The sequence below is a fragment of the Paramisgurnus dabryanus genome, chromosome 16, assembly GCF_030506205.2.
Source record: "Paramisgurnus dabryanus chromosome 16, PD_genome_1.1, whole genome shotgun sequence".
NCBI classification, from domain to species: Eukaryota; Metazoa; Chordata; class Actinopteri; order Cypriniformes; family Cobitidae; genus Paramisgurnus; species Paramisgurnus dabryanus.
Window position 1 is genome coordinate 13,978,467 of NC_133352.1, and position 15,156 is coordinate 13,993,622.

General features: G+C 36.8%; 1 protein-coding gene across 1 annotated transcript in view; it reads left to right on the forward strand.

Annotated features, from left to right (window-relative positions):
- The first annotated feature begins 4,807 nt into the window (after nucleotides 1–4,807).
- LOC135748337 (solute carrier family 4 member 11-like) overlaps nucleotides 4,808–15,156 on the forward strand; it is a 28,348-nt gene continuing 17,999 nt past the window's right edge. Inside the window, exons 1-2 of the mRNA XM_065266535.1 lie at nucleotides 4,808–4,975; nucleotides 14,958–15,008. Of these exons, the coding sequence (XP_065122607.1) occupies nucleotides 4,936–4,975; nucleotides 14,958–15,008 (91 nt within the window). The 5' untranslated portion in view covers nucleotides 4,808–4,935. The remainder of the gene's footprint in view (nucleotides 4,976–14,957; nucleotides 15,009–15,156) is intronic.

The following is a 15,156-nucleotide window of genomic DNA, read 5'->3' on the forward strand; positions in this document are numbered from 1 at the left end:
AATAAAAACTGCATATAAACAATTGTGAAGAGTTACAAACATCTTACTGCGATTAAGTCTCTACTTTGATTGTTGGAAATAATCGCATTATTGGTGTACATGTAAACGTAGTCATTAAATAAGGGTTTTCCATCATAATAATTAGGGGTGGGAATCGCTTAGACCCTCATGAATCGATTCAGAATCGATTCTTAGCGTCCCGATTCGATTCAGAATCGATTCTTGACGTACTAATTTGCATATCTGTGACGTCATTACGTCGCATTTGCTTTCAAAGCCAGGTTAATGTTTGCGCTTTTGCTAGTCTCTGAATACTGTACTTTAATGCAACTAGGGATAAATAATGTCATTCTTATATACATACATGTGTTGTTTCTGTTGTAAGACATTAAAACCAGTAAAAATATTAATTTAACGTGACATATTAATTCTATATGTTAACCGGCATTAAATTCCACGAACGTTAAGCGTCTAATCATCATCATTATACACAGTGATTGGCAGTATTACTGTATTTATATAATGCAGCGCACCCAGCGACTGAATAACAAACTATGTGCATATTTTTACAGAAGTATATTCATGTTATATCTAAACAGTCTGCGGATGGTTTAGGGCAGGGGTGTACAATACGTCGATCGCAAAGGCAATGCCGGTAGATCGCACAACTGCTGCTCCACGCGCAAAATTGTCATTATGGTCTTTTGGAGTAATTGTGAAACATGCAGGTCTTTTTGAGTTGCTGCGCCTTTCTTCTCAAATGTGTTTTGCCATGCCACTGCAGCTCAGTCGTCTTTAACTTCCAAAATTCACATGGATGTGCATTCTTGCCTCACGCACAGGGTTCCTACAGGTTTCTTCAAGTTAAATTCAAGTCTTTTTAAGACCTTTTTAAGACCATTTATATAAAAAATTAATACCCATTTCACGTCCCTACCAGCAAAGAAAAACTAAAATCCTTGAACTTGTGTTCATTTATTTTTCCGATGTGAAATGGGTAAAAGATGATAAGCCAAGCAGGTGTGAAAAAAAATTTCAGTAGGCCACAAGAAAGTTTGCCAAACAATGTTAAGTTGTTAAGGAATTTCTGAGATTTTATTTGATTTTTCCCGCTTCTCCTTTGCCTGTTGCTGTGTTGTGTTGCAGTCTATGGTTGTGGTGATCTTCATTTACTGAAGGCATCACGTGTTCGCAGTATTTTGTACTGTGACCCGGGACTGTGTTGCGTTCTCAATTATTGGATCCGCCACTCTTTATTTATACTACGTTATTAAACAAACAGAGATGCAAACACATGTATGTTCAAAAAAGAGAAAGGTAATCTAAGCCCTCACACCCAGGCAAATATCCAGATACTTAGGCTACATTGCCACCGACCCCTGCCATCCCTACCAACCTATGTATATAGAGTAAAATGAAATTCGAAAATCAAAAGACGCCGACATTAATTTGGAATATTCAATTTAATTTTTTATGTTAAACCAAAACTCTTATTGAACTATCTAGCACTTCTTCTTGCTTTACTCCTTCTTCCTCTTCTTCCTGGCCACCTCCTGCAACGTAACCAGGGCCTTCCATCTGGCTGCATTCATTTATATTAATTTCACATTATATTTCATAAATCCAACCATAAATGAACAAAGCTGACAACGTTTGTCAAAGCATCACAAAACACTTTACTGTTTTTGCACTGACATATGAAGCAATACTTGTGTAAATGACCCCTTTTATCAAACTCTTTTGAATACAATAATATGTATAGTATATTAATGATAGAAAGTGCAGGTCTAGAGATTATAAATGTAATTGGTGTGTTATGGTTTATGTAGTTTTCTTTCCTTTTTAGATAGAGCAGAAGCAGTAAAAGTGCCTCTTTTAATTCCTCTCTTGCGGATTAAAAGAGCTTTATCCACTTATTATTTTAGATTCAAAAGTCTACTTGCTGTCCCAGTGAGTTTTTATATTATGTGAGTGAGTTATTATTGACGAACCTGGCACAGAGTTCAGTCAGGTTCTTTTCAAGGATGTGGAATCATTGGCGTTTTAGTTTATATGTACATGAGTAAGTGTAACTGTATGTGTCTATGTGTGTATATCTGTTGTTTGTTGTTTTATGGACCAAGACAGAGTGTCCTTAATAAAAATAAAAAAAAGATTATTATATCTAGAGTCAGCTTGAGCTTTGCTCGTGCAATGGGCTTGACATTCACAATTCTTTTTTGCTACCATCTCTGTGATCTTTGAGCAAACTTTTTATATATATATAAATTTTTTAGATATTCATTAATAATAATATTATTAAACAAAGGGACGGAGAAAGAAACTGCAGCGCGTGGTCGTGACTTTCAAACCAAGCCAGTTGTTATCGCAATAGAAACGGAGGCACGCAGCTTGAAACTGCACGTGAACATTAGCGCTGACTGACTCTGATCACGGCCGTTTTCCAATCGCCTCGGGTTTTACACATAATGTTAATCGGACCCGGTCCTCCGTGAAAACCTCTATGCATACAACTCTGCTCAAGTTCAGAAACATGTGACGCTGAACTCGCTTCATGTCGCACCCAATTCATTGAGAAACAGCGAGCACGTGAACGTACAGCAGACTCATCGGGAGAGACACGATGTGCTCGCAACCAAAATGCCATTAATAATAAAAAGCCGCAGGCGCCGAAAAGCGATGTGTTTGCATCCCTGATTTAATCAAAATGTGGTTGACAAAGAAACTTTTAAGGAAAAATATGGAGAAGTTACATACAGCACAATTTTTAAGACCCAGACATCAAAATTTAAGACTTTTTTAAGTCTTTTTAAGGTATTATTTCCAAATTCATAAATTCAATGCTTTTAAGGCTTTTTAAGACCACGCGGGAACCCTGCACGCAGTTCCTGATTCACACGCACGGTGTGTGTGAGCGAGCAAACGAGAGGGAGAGAGAGGCAGCGTAGCGCTGATTTGTATGCTTCTGGTACTGTTTGTTTCACTAAACCGCATCTCCGCTATTTTAAGGAGTACTCGACATGTACTCCAGGATTTTTTTTAAAACTCCTCAAAAAGAATAGAGTAATGGTGACAGCCCTAAATTCAATGTAGAGATATATGCAGTATAGGCCTACAAGCATTTAAAGTGTTCTTTCTCTTCTGCTCTTGTAAGCTCGGCTATGTGCTCTTGCAGGGCGCGCTCTCTTAAGTTGTCCGTGTGCATCACCGCTCCCCCAGTTGAGTTCCGCCTTTTGGTTCTGATAACGTGACGTTATTTTGTAAACTAACATTTAAGAATCGATTCTTGACATTTGTGAATCGATTCAGAATCGGCCCACGTCCGAATCGCGATTCATCTAAGAATCGATTTTTTTGCCCACCCCTAATAATAATGATAAAATAATCACAATATTAGCGACAGGAGGGGAAAACCTTGCTATGATTCAGGAGGAGCGTGCGCTGCAGACCTCAAGTCTGTATATCATCATTAATATGGCCACCAACATCTTTAATTACCACAAGATGTGTTCTTCTGGCATGATTTTTGCGGTATTCAAGCTGCTTAGGACTCACAAAAGTAAACATTTAACAGATTGCCAAAGGTGTTTCGTGAAAACGCCACTTTGATGTAAGTTTAGATGAGAAAATAAAGGTTTACAAGGCATTTAACCTCTACAAAAATTATCCACAGGTATGCCTTGAATGATTACAATATTGTGAAGAAATTCAATGGAAAACACCCATGCAAGATACAAGAGGGAGGAGAGGACAATAAAAGCAACACACACACGCACGCACGCACACACAAATTTGTTTTACTTATATAAAATATAAATAAATAAATACATTTTAGGTGTGCACTCCAATTAATAACAATCAAACTGCAGTTGGTTTGTTTTTATTTTAGCCTTTATAACCAAAAAACAGCTAAGTAGCACAATAAAACACAACAAGAAAATGATAACATAACAATAAATACGAATAAATTAATAATAAATAATAAACATTTTTTTAAACCGAGTTATCTGGTTTTGGAACCAAACTCTTCATATATATATATATATATATATATATATATATATATATATATATATATATATATATATATATATATATATATATATATATATATATATATATATATATATATATATATATATAATTGCACACGGTAGACCCACATATATTATTTTGTATGCAATCAAATGTGATTAATAGTATAACAGCCCTATTAAATAAGTCAAATTAATAATATGTCTCTTATAATATAATATAATATAATTACATACAGATTATTATTATTATAAATCTCTCTATCATTTGTTTTTACTGTGAATATTTGAAAGGGGATGTTTCACTGTTATTCAAGAGGTGCTTCGTGTAAATTAGCCAAATTGAGCAGATTACAGTTATTACTGATCAGAAGCCAGTTAATTTCTCAGTGGACGTGTTGCTTGATCTTGACAGCTAATTTTAATTATCCGTTCGCCACCACTTACCCCTAATATGAATATTAACTTTAGCTCTGAAATGTATTTTCAGCTGGAAGAAAGTCATTAGTCAAAGTGTGTTATTCAGGCATCCTAGAAACATTACAATAGATCATAAATCTTATACATATTTTAGATTGGATTTTTTTTAAATCCACTCTATTTCTGATAACAGTGTGCTATCAGAGACAGCCCAAACAATTCATACACTTCAAAACAATGATAACTGGTAAATTTCACCGTGTCATTTGCACTTGCTTTCAGTTTAGTCTGGCCAGTGAGTGGCACAGGGACCCAGAGACAAAGCAACCCACCTCTTTCATGTGGAGTGAAGTTGGTGTAGACATGCTGAGGTGTGCAGGGTGAGAAAATACTGTGATAGAGTTGTGAAACAGACAGCAGACTCTCATTTGAAACCATGATGGGTTGATCCAGATGGGACATTCATCTTAAAGTTTAAAAAATGATGGACAGCAAAGAAGTTCTTCATTTTGTGCCAGTCGGTAAGTTCAGATGCAGTCTTATAGGCATATGGGCACTCATAACATATCTCATGTGGGATGGATAACAATGAGGTTAATTTTAAAAATCATTATGCATATATTTGCAAGCCATGTTGGAGAAATTTAAGTGTTGAGTGGGAACTTGTTGTCACTGTTCGCCTTGTAACTTACAGTTACCGGTATGAATAAGATTTCACATTGGATTCAGAACAGAAATCAACACTTAAAGTTGTCCTTATGTGGTTTGTTCCAGCCCATCATTGTAGATCTTATGTCAACACTTGGTCCCAAGTTGTTCATTTCATTGGCAGACACATACGGCTGTCACATTTTTATGTGCAAGCTGCCTCAACAGGACATTTCATTGCATCCTCAAGATATACACTGTAGCAGCGTCGCTCTTTCATTTCTGCTTTAAAGTGGACAGAGATATTCAGTCTCTTATGAATTAGTTTATTAGTGTCCTCATGAGGGCAATTTACAGGATCGTTTGCTTCGGTTGAAGTTGCTTGGGCTGAAAGATTACCAGGAAAGAAAAATGATTCTCTTTGTAACAGGGCCATTTTTAAGGACTTTGCACATTTATTTAACATTTCTTTTTTTGCATATGAAACTGAAACTTGATTTGTATTTATGGTTTCTTTTTGTAGATGTGGGCAGTACTCACTGTATTTTTCAAGTATATGTGTGTGTCTCTTTTACTTCACTATATCTCAATTCATAGCATGCTTTTACTGCACTAGAATTTATAAATAAGGTTTACATTTAATACTTAAGTACATACTTAAAGGACACTTAAAGCCCTGTTTTCAGATTGTTTATGATGAAATAGAACAGTTTTGACTGAAATTTCGACATATGCGGCTGCCCCCAGAATTATCGGGTGTTTGTTGTCTCACCTCCCACCTCTACAATGGGGGTATAGGTGCACAGGAACAATCCTTCCTAAAATGCATTAAACTTTCGTTTACAAAGACGTGAAACTCACCGAGTGTTCAGGGGTGTTCACTGATATGCTCACACAAAATCGCTGCAAAAGATGCTTTCCAACGGGTTTTATCGTAGTTTTTGCCAACTCCATTGACTGGTATTAGATGTGCTGTGAGGTACACTATGGCCCTGTCCCAAATTGCACACTTCATGTGGACTTTCGGTCTCGTTGCCTTAAATTGCGCGTTCTCGCTTAGTCTACAAGTCCGTAGGGTGTCCCATCTGTCATTTTTACGCTTTGAAGTGTGCTCATCAGCGCCTCCTTTGCCCCCTTGATGCGGTCTTCAGTGAAGCCCGCACTGCAGCAGGCTTCGCGCACTTTACCAACCCAGAAGTCCTTGCGAAAGGGCAATCAGACCAATCAGATGACGGAAAGGAAGGAGATCACACTGACCGGCAACCTCTCTACCTATTTCCGGTGTGATGCTCAAGTCTGTCCCAAAATACGACTCCGGTGCACCCACGTGGACTCGCTTCAAGGGTCCCTAATGTCTGGACTACGTGATGTCATCAAAGTGTGGACTCTGAGGAAGACCACAAGTCCAGAGTGTGCCATTTGGGACAGGGCCTATTACTCCGCACCGGGAACTTTGTTTCTATTCTTGCAATTGGCAAAGGCGGATTAGCGCCACCAACTGGGCTGGAGTGTCTATTATTCAAGCTTTCAACGGAAGAATATACGGGTGTGAGGCGTTTGGAAAAAAGGTCCACAAGTTTACAACGAATGCTTAAACAGCTGTTGGAAAGCATCGTTTGCAGCGATTTTTGTGTGAGCATATCAGTAAACACCTCTGACCACTCTGTAAGTTTCACGTCTTTGTAAACGAAAGTTTAATGCATTTTAGGAAGGATTGTTCCAGTGCACCTATACCCCCATTGTGGAGGTGAAACAACAAACACCCGAAAAATCTCGGGGCAGCTGTATATGTCGACATTTCAGTCAAAACCGTTCTATTTCATTATAAACGATCAGAAAACAGGGCTTTAAGTGTAAAATACCGAACTTGTCCTTTAAGTAAAACTCTAGATTTCTAGTACTTTTAGTAAAAACAAACTTACTTTTACTTTACTCTGTCTGACTAAAAGGTTCAAAAATGGTCCTTAGCTGTCACTGGGGCAGTATACATACATAATAGTAGCTCAAGGGTACATATTGGTACCAAAGAGTGCTTATTAGTGAACTTATACTGTACCTCAAAGGTACACCGTCAGAAAGGTACAAAGCTATACCTTTTCTTTCGCTGCGGTGGTACCCACCGCAAAACCCTAATAATTGGTTAAATTATTATTAATTCCTTGAGCATTGTCTAAACTCATATTATTGATAATTTATGTTTTATGAAATTATTACAATAAAGGTTTATTTGGTAAATTTGGTAATATAAATGTGTTTATTCATCTAATAAACAGTAATCTACATTTGTTTTTAAGTCTGTGTAAAGTATGACTCTAAACTATGTAGTATTGAATTAACACAGTTAAATAGTTTTTCCACATTTCTGTGTTCAAGATTATTTCGGCGGGGCTAAAACGGTTGCTCAATGATGCACTGGACCCATCGAGCATGGCCCCGCCCCTAACACAATCGCAAGCACCATTCAGGTTGTAGCGGTAGGCTATATAAAAGTTAAAAGGACACACCCCCAGCATTTGAAAGCAGAGAATCCTGCCTATTTTTCCAAAATTTAGATTTTTTTATCATTTAAATTTGGCTGGGTGGTTATTAACACATTTTTTATGTGGTGTTATCACACATCAGACTGTCTCAAATGGTAATGGAATAAAGATTTATATAAAAGATTAAACCAGTAAATCCATAGATAAACATCATATTGAAATGAGTCTAACATACTTTAGAAATGTCATTGAAAGAGATGTTAAAGGAGCATGGCATCTCTTAAGATCAAGCTGTATTGTCCCTTGATGATTTGAAAACAATAGCAAATCACTTTTCATCACTCCTTGAAACGACAGACTGAGAAATAAAACACATTTTTAAGGAAGAAATGTGCTTGCATGTGTTTCTTTTTTACCCGGCTCATAGTTATACTTTCATTATAATAACAGCATGATATATACTCAGTACATTAATGTCAATAGAGAGTGCTAAACAAGTCATTCACAGGGGGTCCGTTTCATTAACCATGTTTCTTACATTTTCATGGAAATATTATTCCTGTCAAGGCCACAGGACGGCATAGTCAGCAAGAGGAAGTCAGCGAGTCTGCTAACAGGAAGTCTAGTAAAGCAAGCAGTAGAGAAAAGATCACAACAAGTTGTCTACTGGGAAAGAGTGATTACATTGTCAGCAAAACCTGCTTTGTGTGCAATGGGAAATTATAAAACATACAACTTGTTAAGCTGGCTGGCTGTCTTTCAGTTTTGATCCTACTTGATCTAGGTGCCGCTTTTGACACTGTTGATCACTCAATTTTAATCACTCATCTTGAAACTGTTTTTGGGGTTTCAAAAACTGTTCTTAATTGGTTTAAGTCTTATCTTTTTGATCGACAGCAGTTGCCATGGGCAGATTTAGATCTGAGGTTAATGTTGTGCAGTCTGGCATCCACCAGGGGTCAATTTTGGGCCCTCTTCTTTTTAATATTTGTTTATCCTCTTGGCCTTTTGAGATCACTTGCTCTAAAATTTCACTTCTATGCAGATGATACCCAGATCTACGTTCATTTTAGACCTTATGAAATGTTGCCTGTTAATTTTCTTTCTGAATGCATTTCTATGAATGGGTGGCACATCATTTTCTTTTTTTAACAGTGAAAAGACTGAGATTATGCTTGTTGGTTCACCCCACCAAATATGCAAAGAAGAGCCAGTCACGCTACCTCTTGATGGTTCAAATGTGGTGTTTCAAATAAAATTAAACTAGGTTTAAATTTTGATGCCAATCTAACATTTGAGCTTCATGTTCTGAATACTGTTAAAATTAGATTCTTCCATCTTAGAAATATTGCCAGATTGCATCCAATGCTGTTGTTTACTATTGCTGACAGATTGATAAACACTTTTGTGTTTTCTCATATCGATTACTGTAATGCCTTGTTAGCTGGCGTGTCAAAAGTTACCTTAATCAGAATGCAGGTTTTGCAAAATTCGGCTTACAGAATCCTTACTAGAACTAATATATGATACCATATTACTCATGTTTTGGAGTCTTTGCACTGGCTTCCAATTAGGGTTAGGGTGGACTTCAAAATGTTGATGCTTACTTACAAGGCATTGTTTGGCACCTCAATACTTGACCGAGTTTTTAACTCCATATACTCCAAAAACTGATCTTTTTTCTTTGGAAACTGGTCTTTTAACTGTTCCCTTAACTCGTTTAACATTAATGGGAGACAGGGCTTTTCTTCATTAGCTCCAAAACTTTGGAATTTTCTACCGATTGAGAATAGGCAAATTTAATTGTTTCTGTACAGCGCTTTGAGATGTACATTTAAAGGCGCTATAGAAAATGAAGGTTATTATTATTATTATTATAAAGCACTGTAATGCAAGTTGGATGAAAGCGTTTGCGAAATGCGTAAATGTAACGTAATATTAGAAGTAGGCCTGCATGTTACTATTGGTTCATTTACCAGAAAACACCTGTTGTTGGTTTTCATCATTATTGCAGATAAATGTTATTGGTGAAATATAGGTAAAAATGTAACTTACCATAGCTGTCACTGGGACAGTACACTTTAAAAAGGTCTTGTTGAACCATTAGGCCAGAGTAAAGTCTGTTTTTTGGAGTTATGCGAATGTACGCTCGTGGTCGAACACACAGCCTTGCAAAGTATAGTTTGACTCATACATTCACACAGACGTTCAACGCATGCGCATTGCGACAAAATGCATTGCATCTCCTGGGCTACATAATATTTTCTCCTGCATTGTACGCAGGGTTTCAAAAATCTGCTGATGTTAATATTACAGTCTTCTGATGTCAAAAATGACCTCACACACACTCGCGTATGAATAAAAATTGGACTATAGTTTGGCCTTTAGGCACAGATTTGTATACATTTGGTACCAATATGCACCTCTGAGGTATTAATATGATCTCTTTAGGTGCAAAGCTGTATTTTATGAAGGGTACCACCCAAGTGACAGCTGGGGTAGATATTTTGACCATTTTTCTTGTCTATGTTAAGATTGACAAATACCTGTAATGTGCAGTTTTTTACCACAGACGTTAATTTAGATTTGTAATTTAGAAAATTTTTTATAAAATTAGGGTAAATCACATTCACAGTAAAAAGTTAAATAGAAAGTCTATAGGGAAATTACGGTGGCTGACAGGGGTCACTGCACTGCAACGAAAGAAGACACATACAAATAGAAAAAACACCAGCAAATCAAGAAAACATCTTCATCAGTTTGACAACACATGCGCTGCAGTTACTTGCAACACAAATAAATACAGAAACAAGTTGCAAATCATCACACCACAAACAAATATGATTTTGGTTATCATTCGTCCGTAGAGTTTATGTATAGATAAAATGTAAGTTTCAGATATACACAAATTCCACGTGCCAATGGTAAGTGAACCGAAAACGGTCGCATATGTAGGCTGCATACATCATAAAGCCTGATTTACTTCAGTTACATTCTGCAAGCACACTATTTAATACATATGCAGTCTACAAATGAGACCTCAGGAGGATGCACTATTTTGTTTGAGAAACGCTCAACATTTTCCAGATTGGTGCATCTTTTTCTGACCCTTAAACACTTCCATTGTTGTTTTTTCTGCTTGTTGTGAGAATTTGCAATGTGTTTCTGTATTTGTATGTGTTGTGAGGATTTACAAAGCATTTCTGTATTTGTTTGTGTGGTGAGGATTTGCAAAGCATTTCTGTATTTGTTTGTGTTGTGAGGATTTGCAATGCGTTTCTGTATTTGTTTGTGTTGTGAGGATTTGCAAAGCATTTCTGTATTTGTTTGTGTTGTGAGGATTTGCAAAGCATTTCTGTATTTGTTTGTGTTGTGAGGATTTACAAAGCATTTCTGTATTTGTTTGTGTTGTGAGGATTTACAAAGCATTTCTGTATTTGTTTGTGTTGTGAGGATTTGCAAAGCATTTCTGTATTTGTTTGTGTTGTGAGGATTTGCAATGCGTTTCTGTATTTGTTTGTGTTGTGAGGATTTACAAAGCATTTCTGTATTTGTTTGTGTTGTGAGGATTTACAAAGCATTTCTGTATTTGTTTGTGTTGTGAGGATTTACAAAGCATTTCTGTATTTGTTTGTGTTGTGAGAGTATCTGTAGTGCATGTGTTGTCAAACTGATGAAGATGTTTTTTTGATTTGCTGGTGTTTTCTTTCGTAGCAGTGCAATGACCCATGTTGGCCACAGTAGGCAAATAATTAAATGAAAATGAATTGAAAATGATTTGAAATGTATGGGCACTGAGCATAAACATGTTAACATGAGACTGGTGTAATACATTGTTTACCAGACTCTGTGAATTTATATCCAATCTGTCAGTTAACCTGGTCTTTTTTACATGCAAGTATGCAAAGTTTAACCAGCCTCTGATCAGCTAGAAATCTGTCTTTAATCTAAAGTCTCAGATTTTAAAGCAGATCCATTATCCAGTGAGTAATTTCTTCAAACCATTCTCAGACACACATTAACAATGCCAGTCTCAAAAGACAATTCCGCAGCTGACACCAATTAGTTATTTATTATTTAGCAAATGTTCAGTAGCAACAAAAGCAGTTTGAAGTGAATCAGTTGGTCCCGCCCGGCGAGGTTTTGCCTGGAGGCTGATGCTGCAGGCTTTTCAGACCTCTCAGTTAATGCTAAGCAGGATGCAAAATTAAAGATGGTGGGGATGATGGTGAAGTTGAGGACATTGGAGATATCAACACAATGTGCTAGAAATATCCTACAGCTCACGATAAGATTTTTTTTGTGTAGAAAATTACCTTTTTATCCCATCCACGCCGAAGAAAATACGTAGCCTTGAGCTTTTCATGCATGACTCTATCGGGCCTGCTGTAAATTGGATGAATTTCAAAGATGAGAAATTTCCATTAAATCCTAGTGGCTTTGATGGCATGGAATAAGTATGTGCAAGTGAGGTTGGACGAAAAGTCAAAATACTGAGTTTAACCCTTGTGTGGTGTTCATATCTTTGTTACTTAGACGATGTTTGTGGGTCTGGTGGACCCAGAGCATTATTAGTATCTTAAACCAATGCACTCATACAAATTTATGTAATATTGTTTACAGATGTTTACTTTAGCCTTATTTCAAGTAATATAGACAGAATTTATGGTTAATATTTGTCCTTTACCAGTGGTAGAGGACTATTTATAAACTAAAGTGACATTCGTTTTTGTGGTAATATGAAATAAAAGAAGAAAATTCTATTCTGATCCAGATATTGGGGGAAAACATTTTTATCCTAAATAAGTATAAATGAAACAAAGTTTTTCATCACTGTTGATGTTTAATTCTTTGAACTTTTTGAAATTGTACACATTTGTGTCAGTCTACACAGCACAGGCCCCAACTGAACACATGTCGTATCATAAGACATCATCCACACTGAACACATAACCTGTTCATGCCAGCCAACACAACACATAAGAAGCAAATTTTTACTATGTAGTTGTGTTGCATATGCATTTCTTGCATTCTATACACATATATTGTGTCCATCTTATGTCCACACACATTGCAGTATAATATGGATCTATTGGCCACAACTTAGAATGATGAAAATTTTTTACTTTCTCTATTATTCACTCTCTCTCACACACACTCATGCACACACACACACACATCTTTATGGGACATTTGGTCCCCACAACGTGATAAATACCAGGTACACACGCACGCATGCACGCACGCACACACACACACACACACCATAGGTTTTGTGGTGAACCCATGGTTTTACAAATGGTAAAAAATATACCAAATAACCATGATTACTACACTTTTACTACAATAAAACTATGGATTTTTTTGTAAGGGAGATAATAGTAAAATGTAGAATGGTTCCTGTTAGACAAAAGGTAAAGAGTTTGGGACAGTGGGGGCAGACAAGTGTTCATGCTTGATATATTACATGTTGTATCCTTGCGCTGTTACAGCAAGTGCAGAAGGACAAAACTCTGACATGCATCCATCATATATGTACAGACATATATACAAACACACTCGTGCACTCACAGGAGTCCCAGGTAGGAGAAAAACAGAGTGAATTTACATACCACATTCAATTTTTATACTCTTATTAACCCCGGGTCCAGTGGACCCGAACACCACATATGTAATATAAATGTGTAGGGGGGGTGTACAGTATACAGTCAATATAAATCTGTTTATTTTTATGTTCTTCATAGAAAATGAGCCAAGGCCAATGAATCTGAGGTTGAAACAACAATTAATTGCATAATTTTTCTTTCAGTAAACATTAAAAACGGGTCCCACAGACCCGAACACCACACAAGGGTTAAAAAAGTGACTGGATTTATAGGATCATGTGTGCTCTCCACTCCATTGCCCATCTGGTGCACCTTAACAAGTCTCATTTACATTGATTGTTTACAATTTACATTAGTATTTAATTGAACACATACTGTATGTAGAAAGTAAGAAACAATACATGAATGTCAGGTGACGTCACTCACTTGTCTTCCGCCATTTTGAGGACCTGAAGTGGTCGCAAAAGAACTAGAAGCTATGCCTTCAATATGCTGTGAGCATCAAAATCGCTATTTTACAACACTAAGAAGGCTCAACACAACATGATATTTTGCTCGAAGTATCGCCTGTGTCTCTACATGTGAACTTGAGCATTGAGAACATTAATTGTGAACACAGAATTAACTAAAAAGAAGGTTTTGAACAACTGACTTTGGATGATTTGGCGTCCGCTCGCTGCCTCTTCCCAGTCAAGATGTATCGATCTCCAATTGCGACGTAAGGAGGGAGGAGAGTAAAGATTGATATCTCCTAAAGCATAGTTCCATAAAAATGCAAGAATAATTCGTTGTTTTGTCGCAAGTGAAAAACAATATTGACCTTCTAGTTGAAAAAGGAGCCTCATATGAGATTCATTCATTCGCATTCGGAAATCGATTATTTACGCCTGGCAGAGATGACGAGCGGACAACATAACAGCCAAAGTCAGTTGTACAAAACCTTTCTTTTTAGTAAACTCCGTGTACACAAACAATGTTCTCAATGCTCGCGTTCATGTGTAGAGATCCAGGTGATACTTCGAGCAAAGTTTCATGTTGTGTCGTGCCTTCTTATGTTGTAAAATAGTGGTAGTTCGGTAGCAGCGGACAGCGGCTGGAAGAACACATCAGGGATCGAGTAGGCATCACACCCTAACCAAGATATATTTTTTAAAGCAGCGTTTCTTTTCATGACAGTCGATATGCAACATGTTGTCTTTCGTAGCCCTTTACTGTATCCGTAAGAATCATAGACAGTAAAAGATAAGAAATCCGTAAATCGTAGCAAGCTAGCCAATGCTTGTCAGTGGTTTGGTGATACTCGGTAGGTCTTCAAGATGGCGGCATGACGTAAAAGGTCACATGACTGATTTCCATCTATAGTGAGAAGCATTTTTTAATAAAAACGAACTATGGTTTATTACAAAAAACCCAAAACATTTAAAGAGTTCAGATGCAAAAGCCACTAAGCGTCAGCTCAGTAAAAATGAGATCATGATAAAGTGCGAATGCACCAGATGAAAATATCAAGGTGGTTTACTATATGATGGTACTGAATATGATGGTGTTCATGAATATTCATCATGGCCATATTCATGTATGGCATTAACATCCCAACAGTGGATTGTAGTATCATAACATATGTTCCAACATATGGCTAAAATGAATTGGCAGTGATGTATTAGTGAAATGTGATCTTGAATTTCTCACCCACAACTTAAAATATAAAAATGACTGATTTATAATGATGTTAAATTCAACTCATCATTTGAGTCTTGTTTTTTCCACAGCTGTTTCATCATCTGTGCCGACAAAAAACGGCTGTATCTTCCAGGGGTTGGGTGAGAACAAATCTATTCCTGTTGTATTTTTCCTTGACACATTTACGAACTTTCAGTGTTTCAGATTAAAGTGAAAACATCTTAAACATAATGTATATGCATTGTTAAATATTATATTGAAATGATTCCTATCATCTTGAGTAAATAA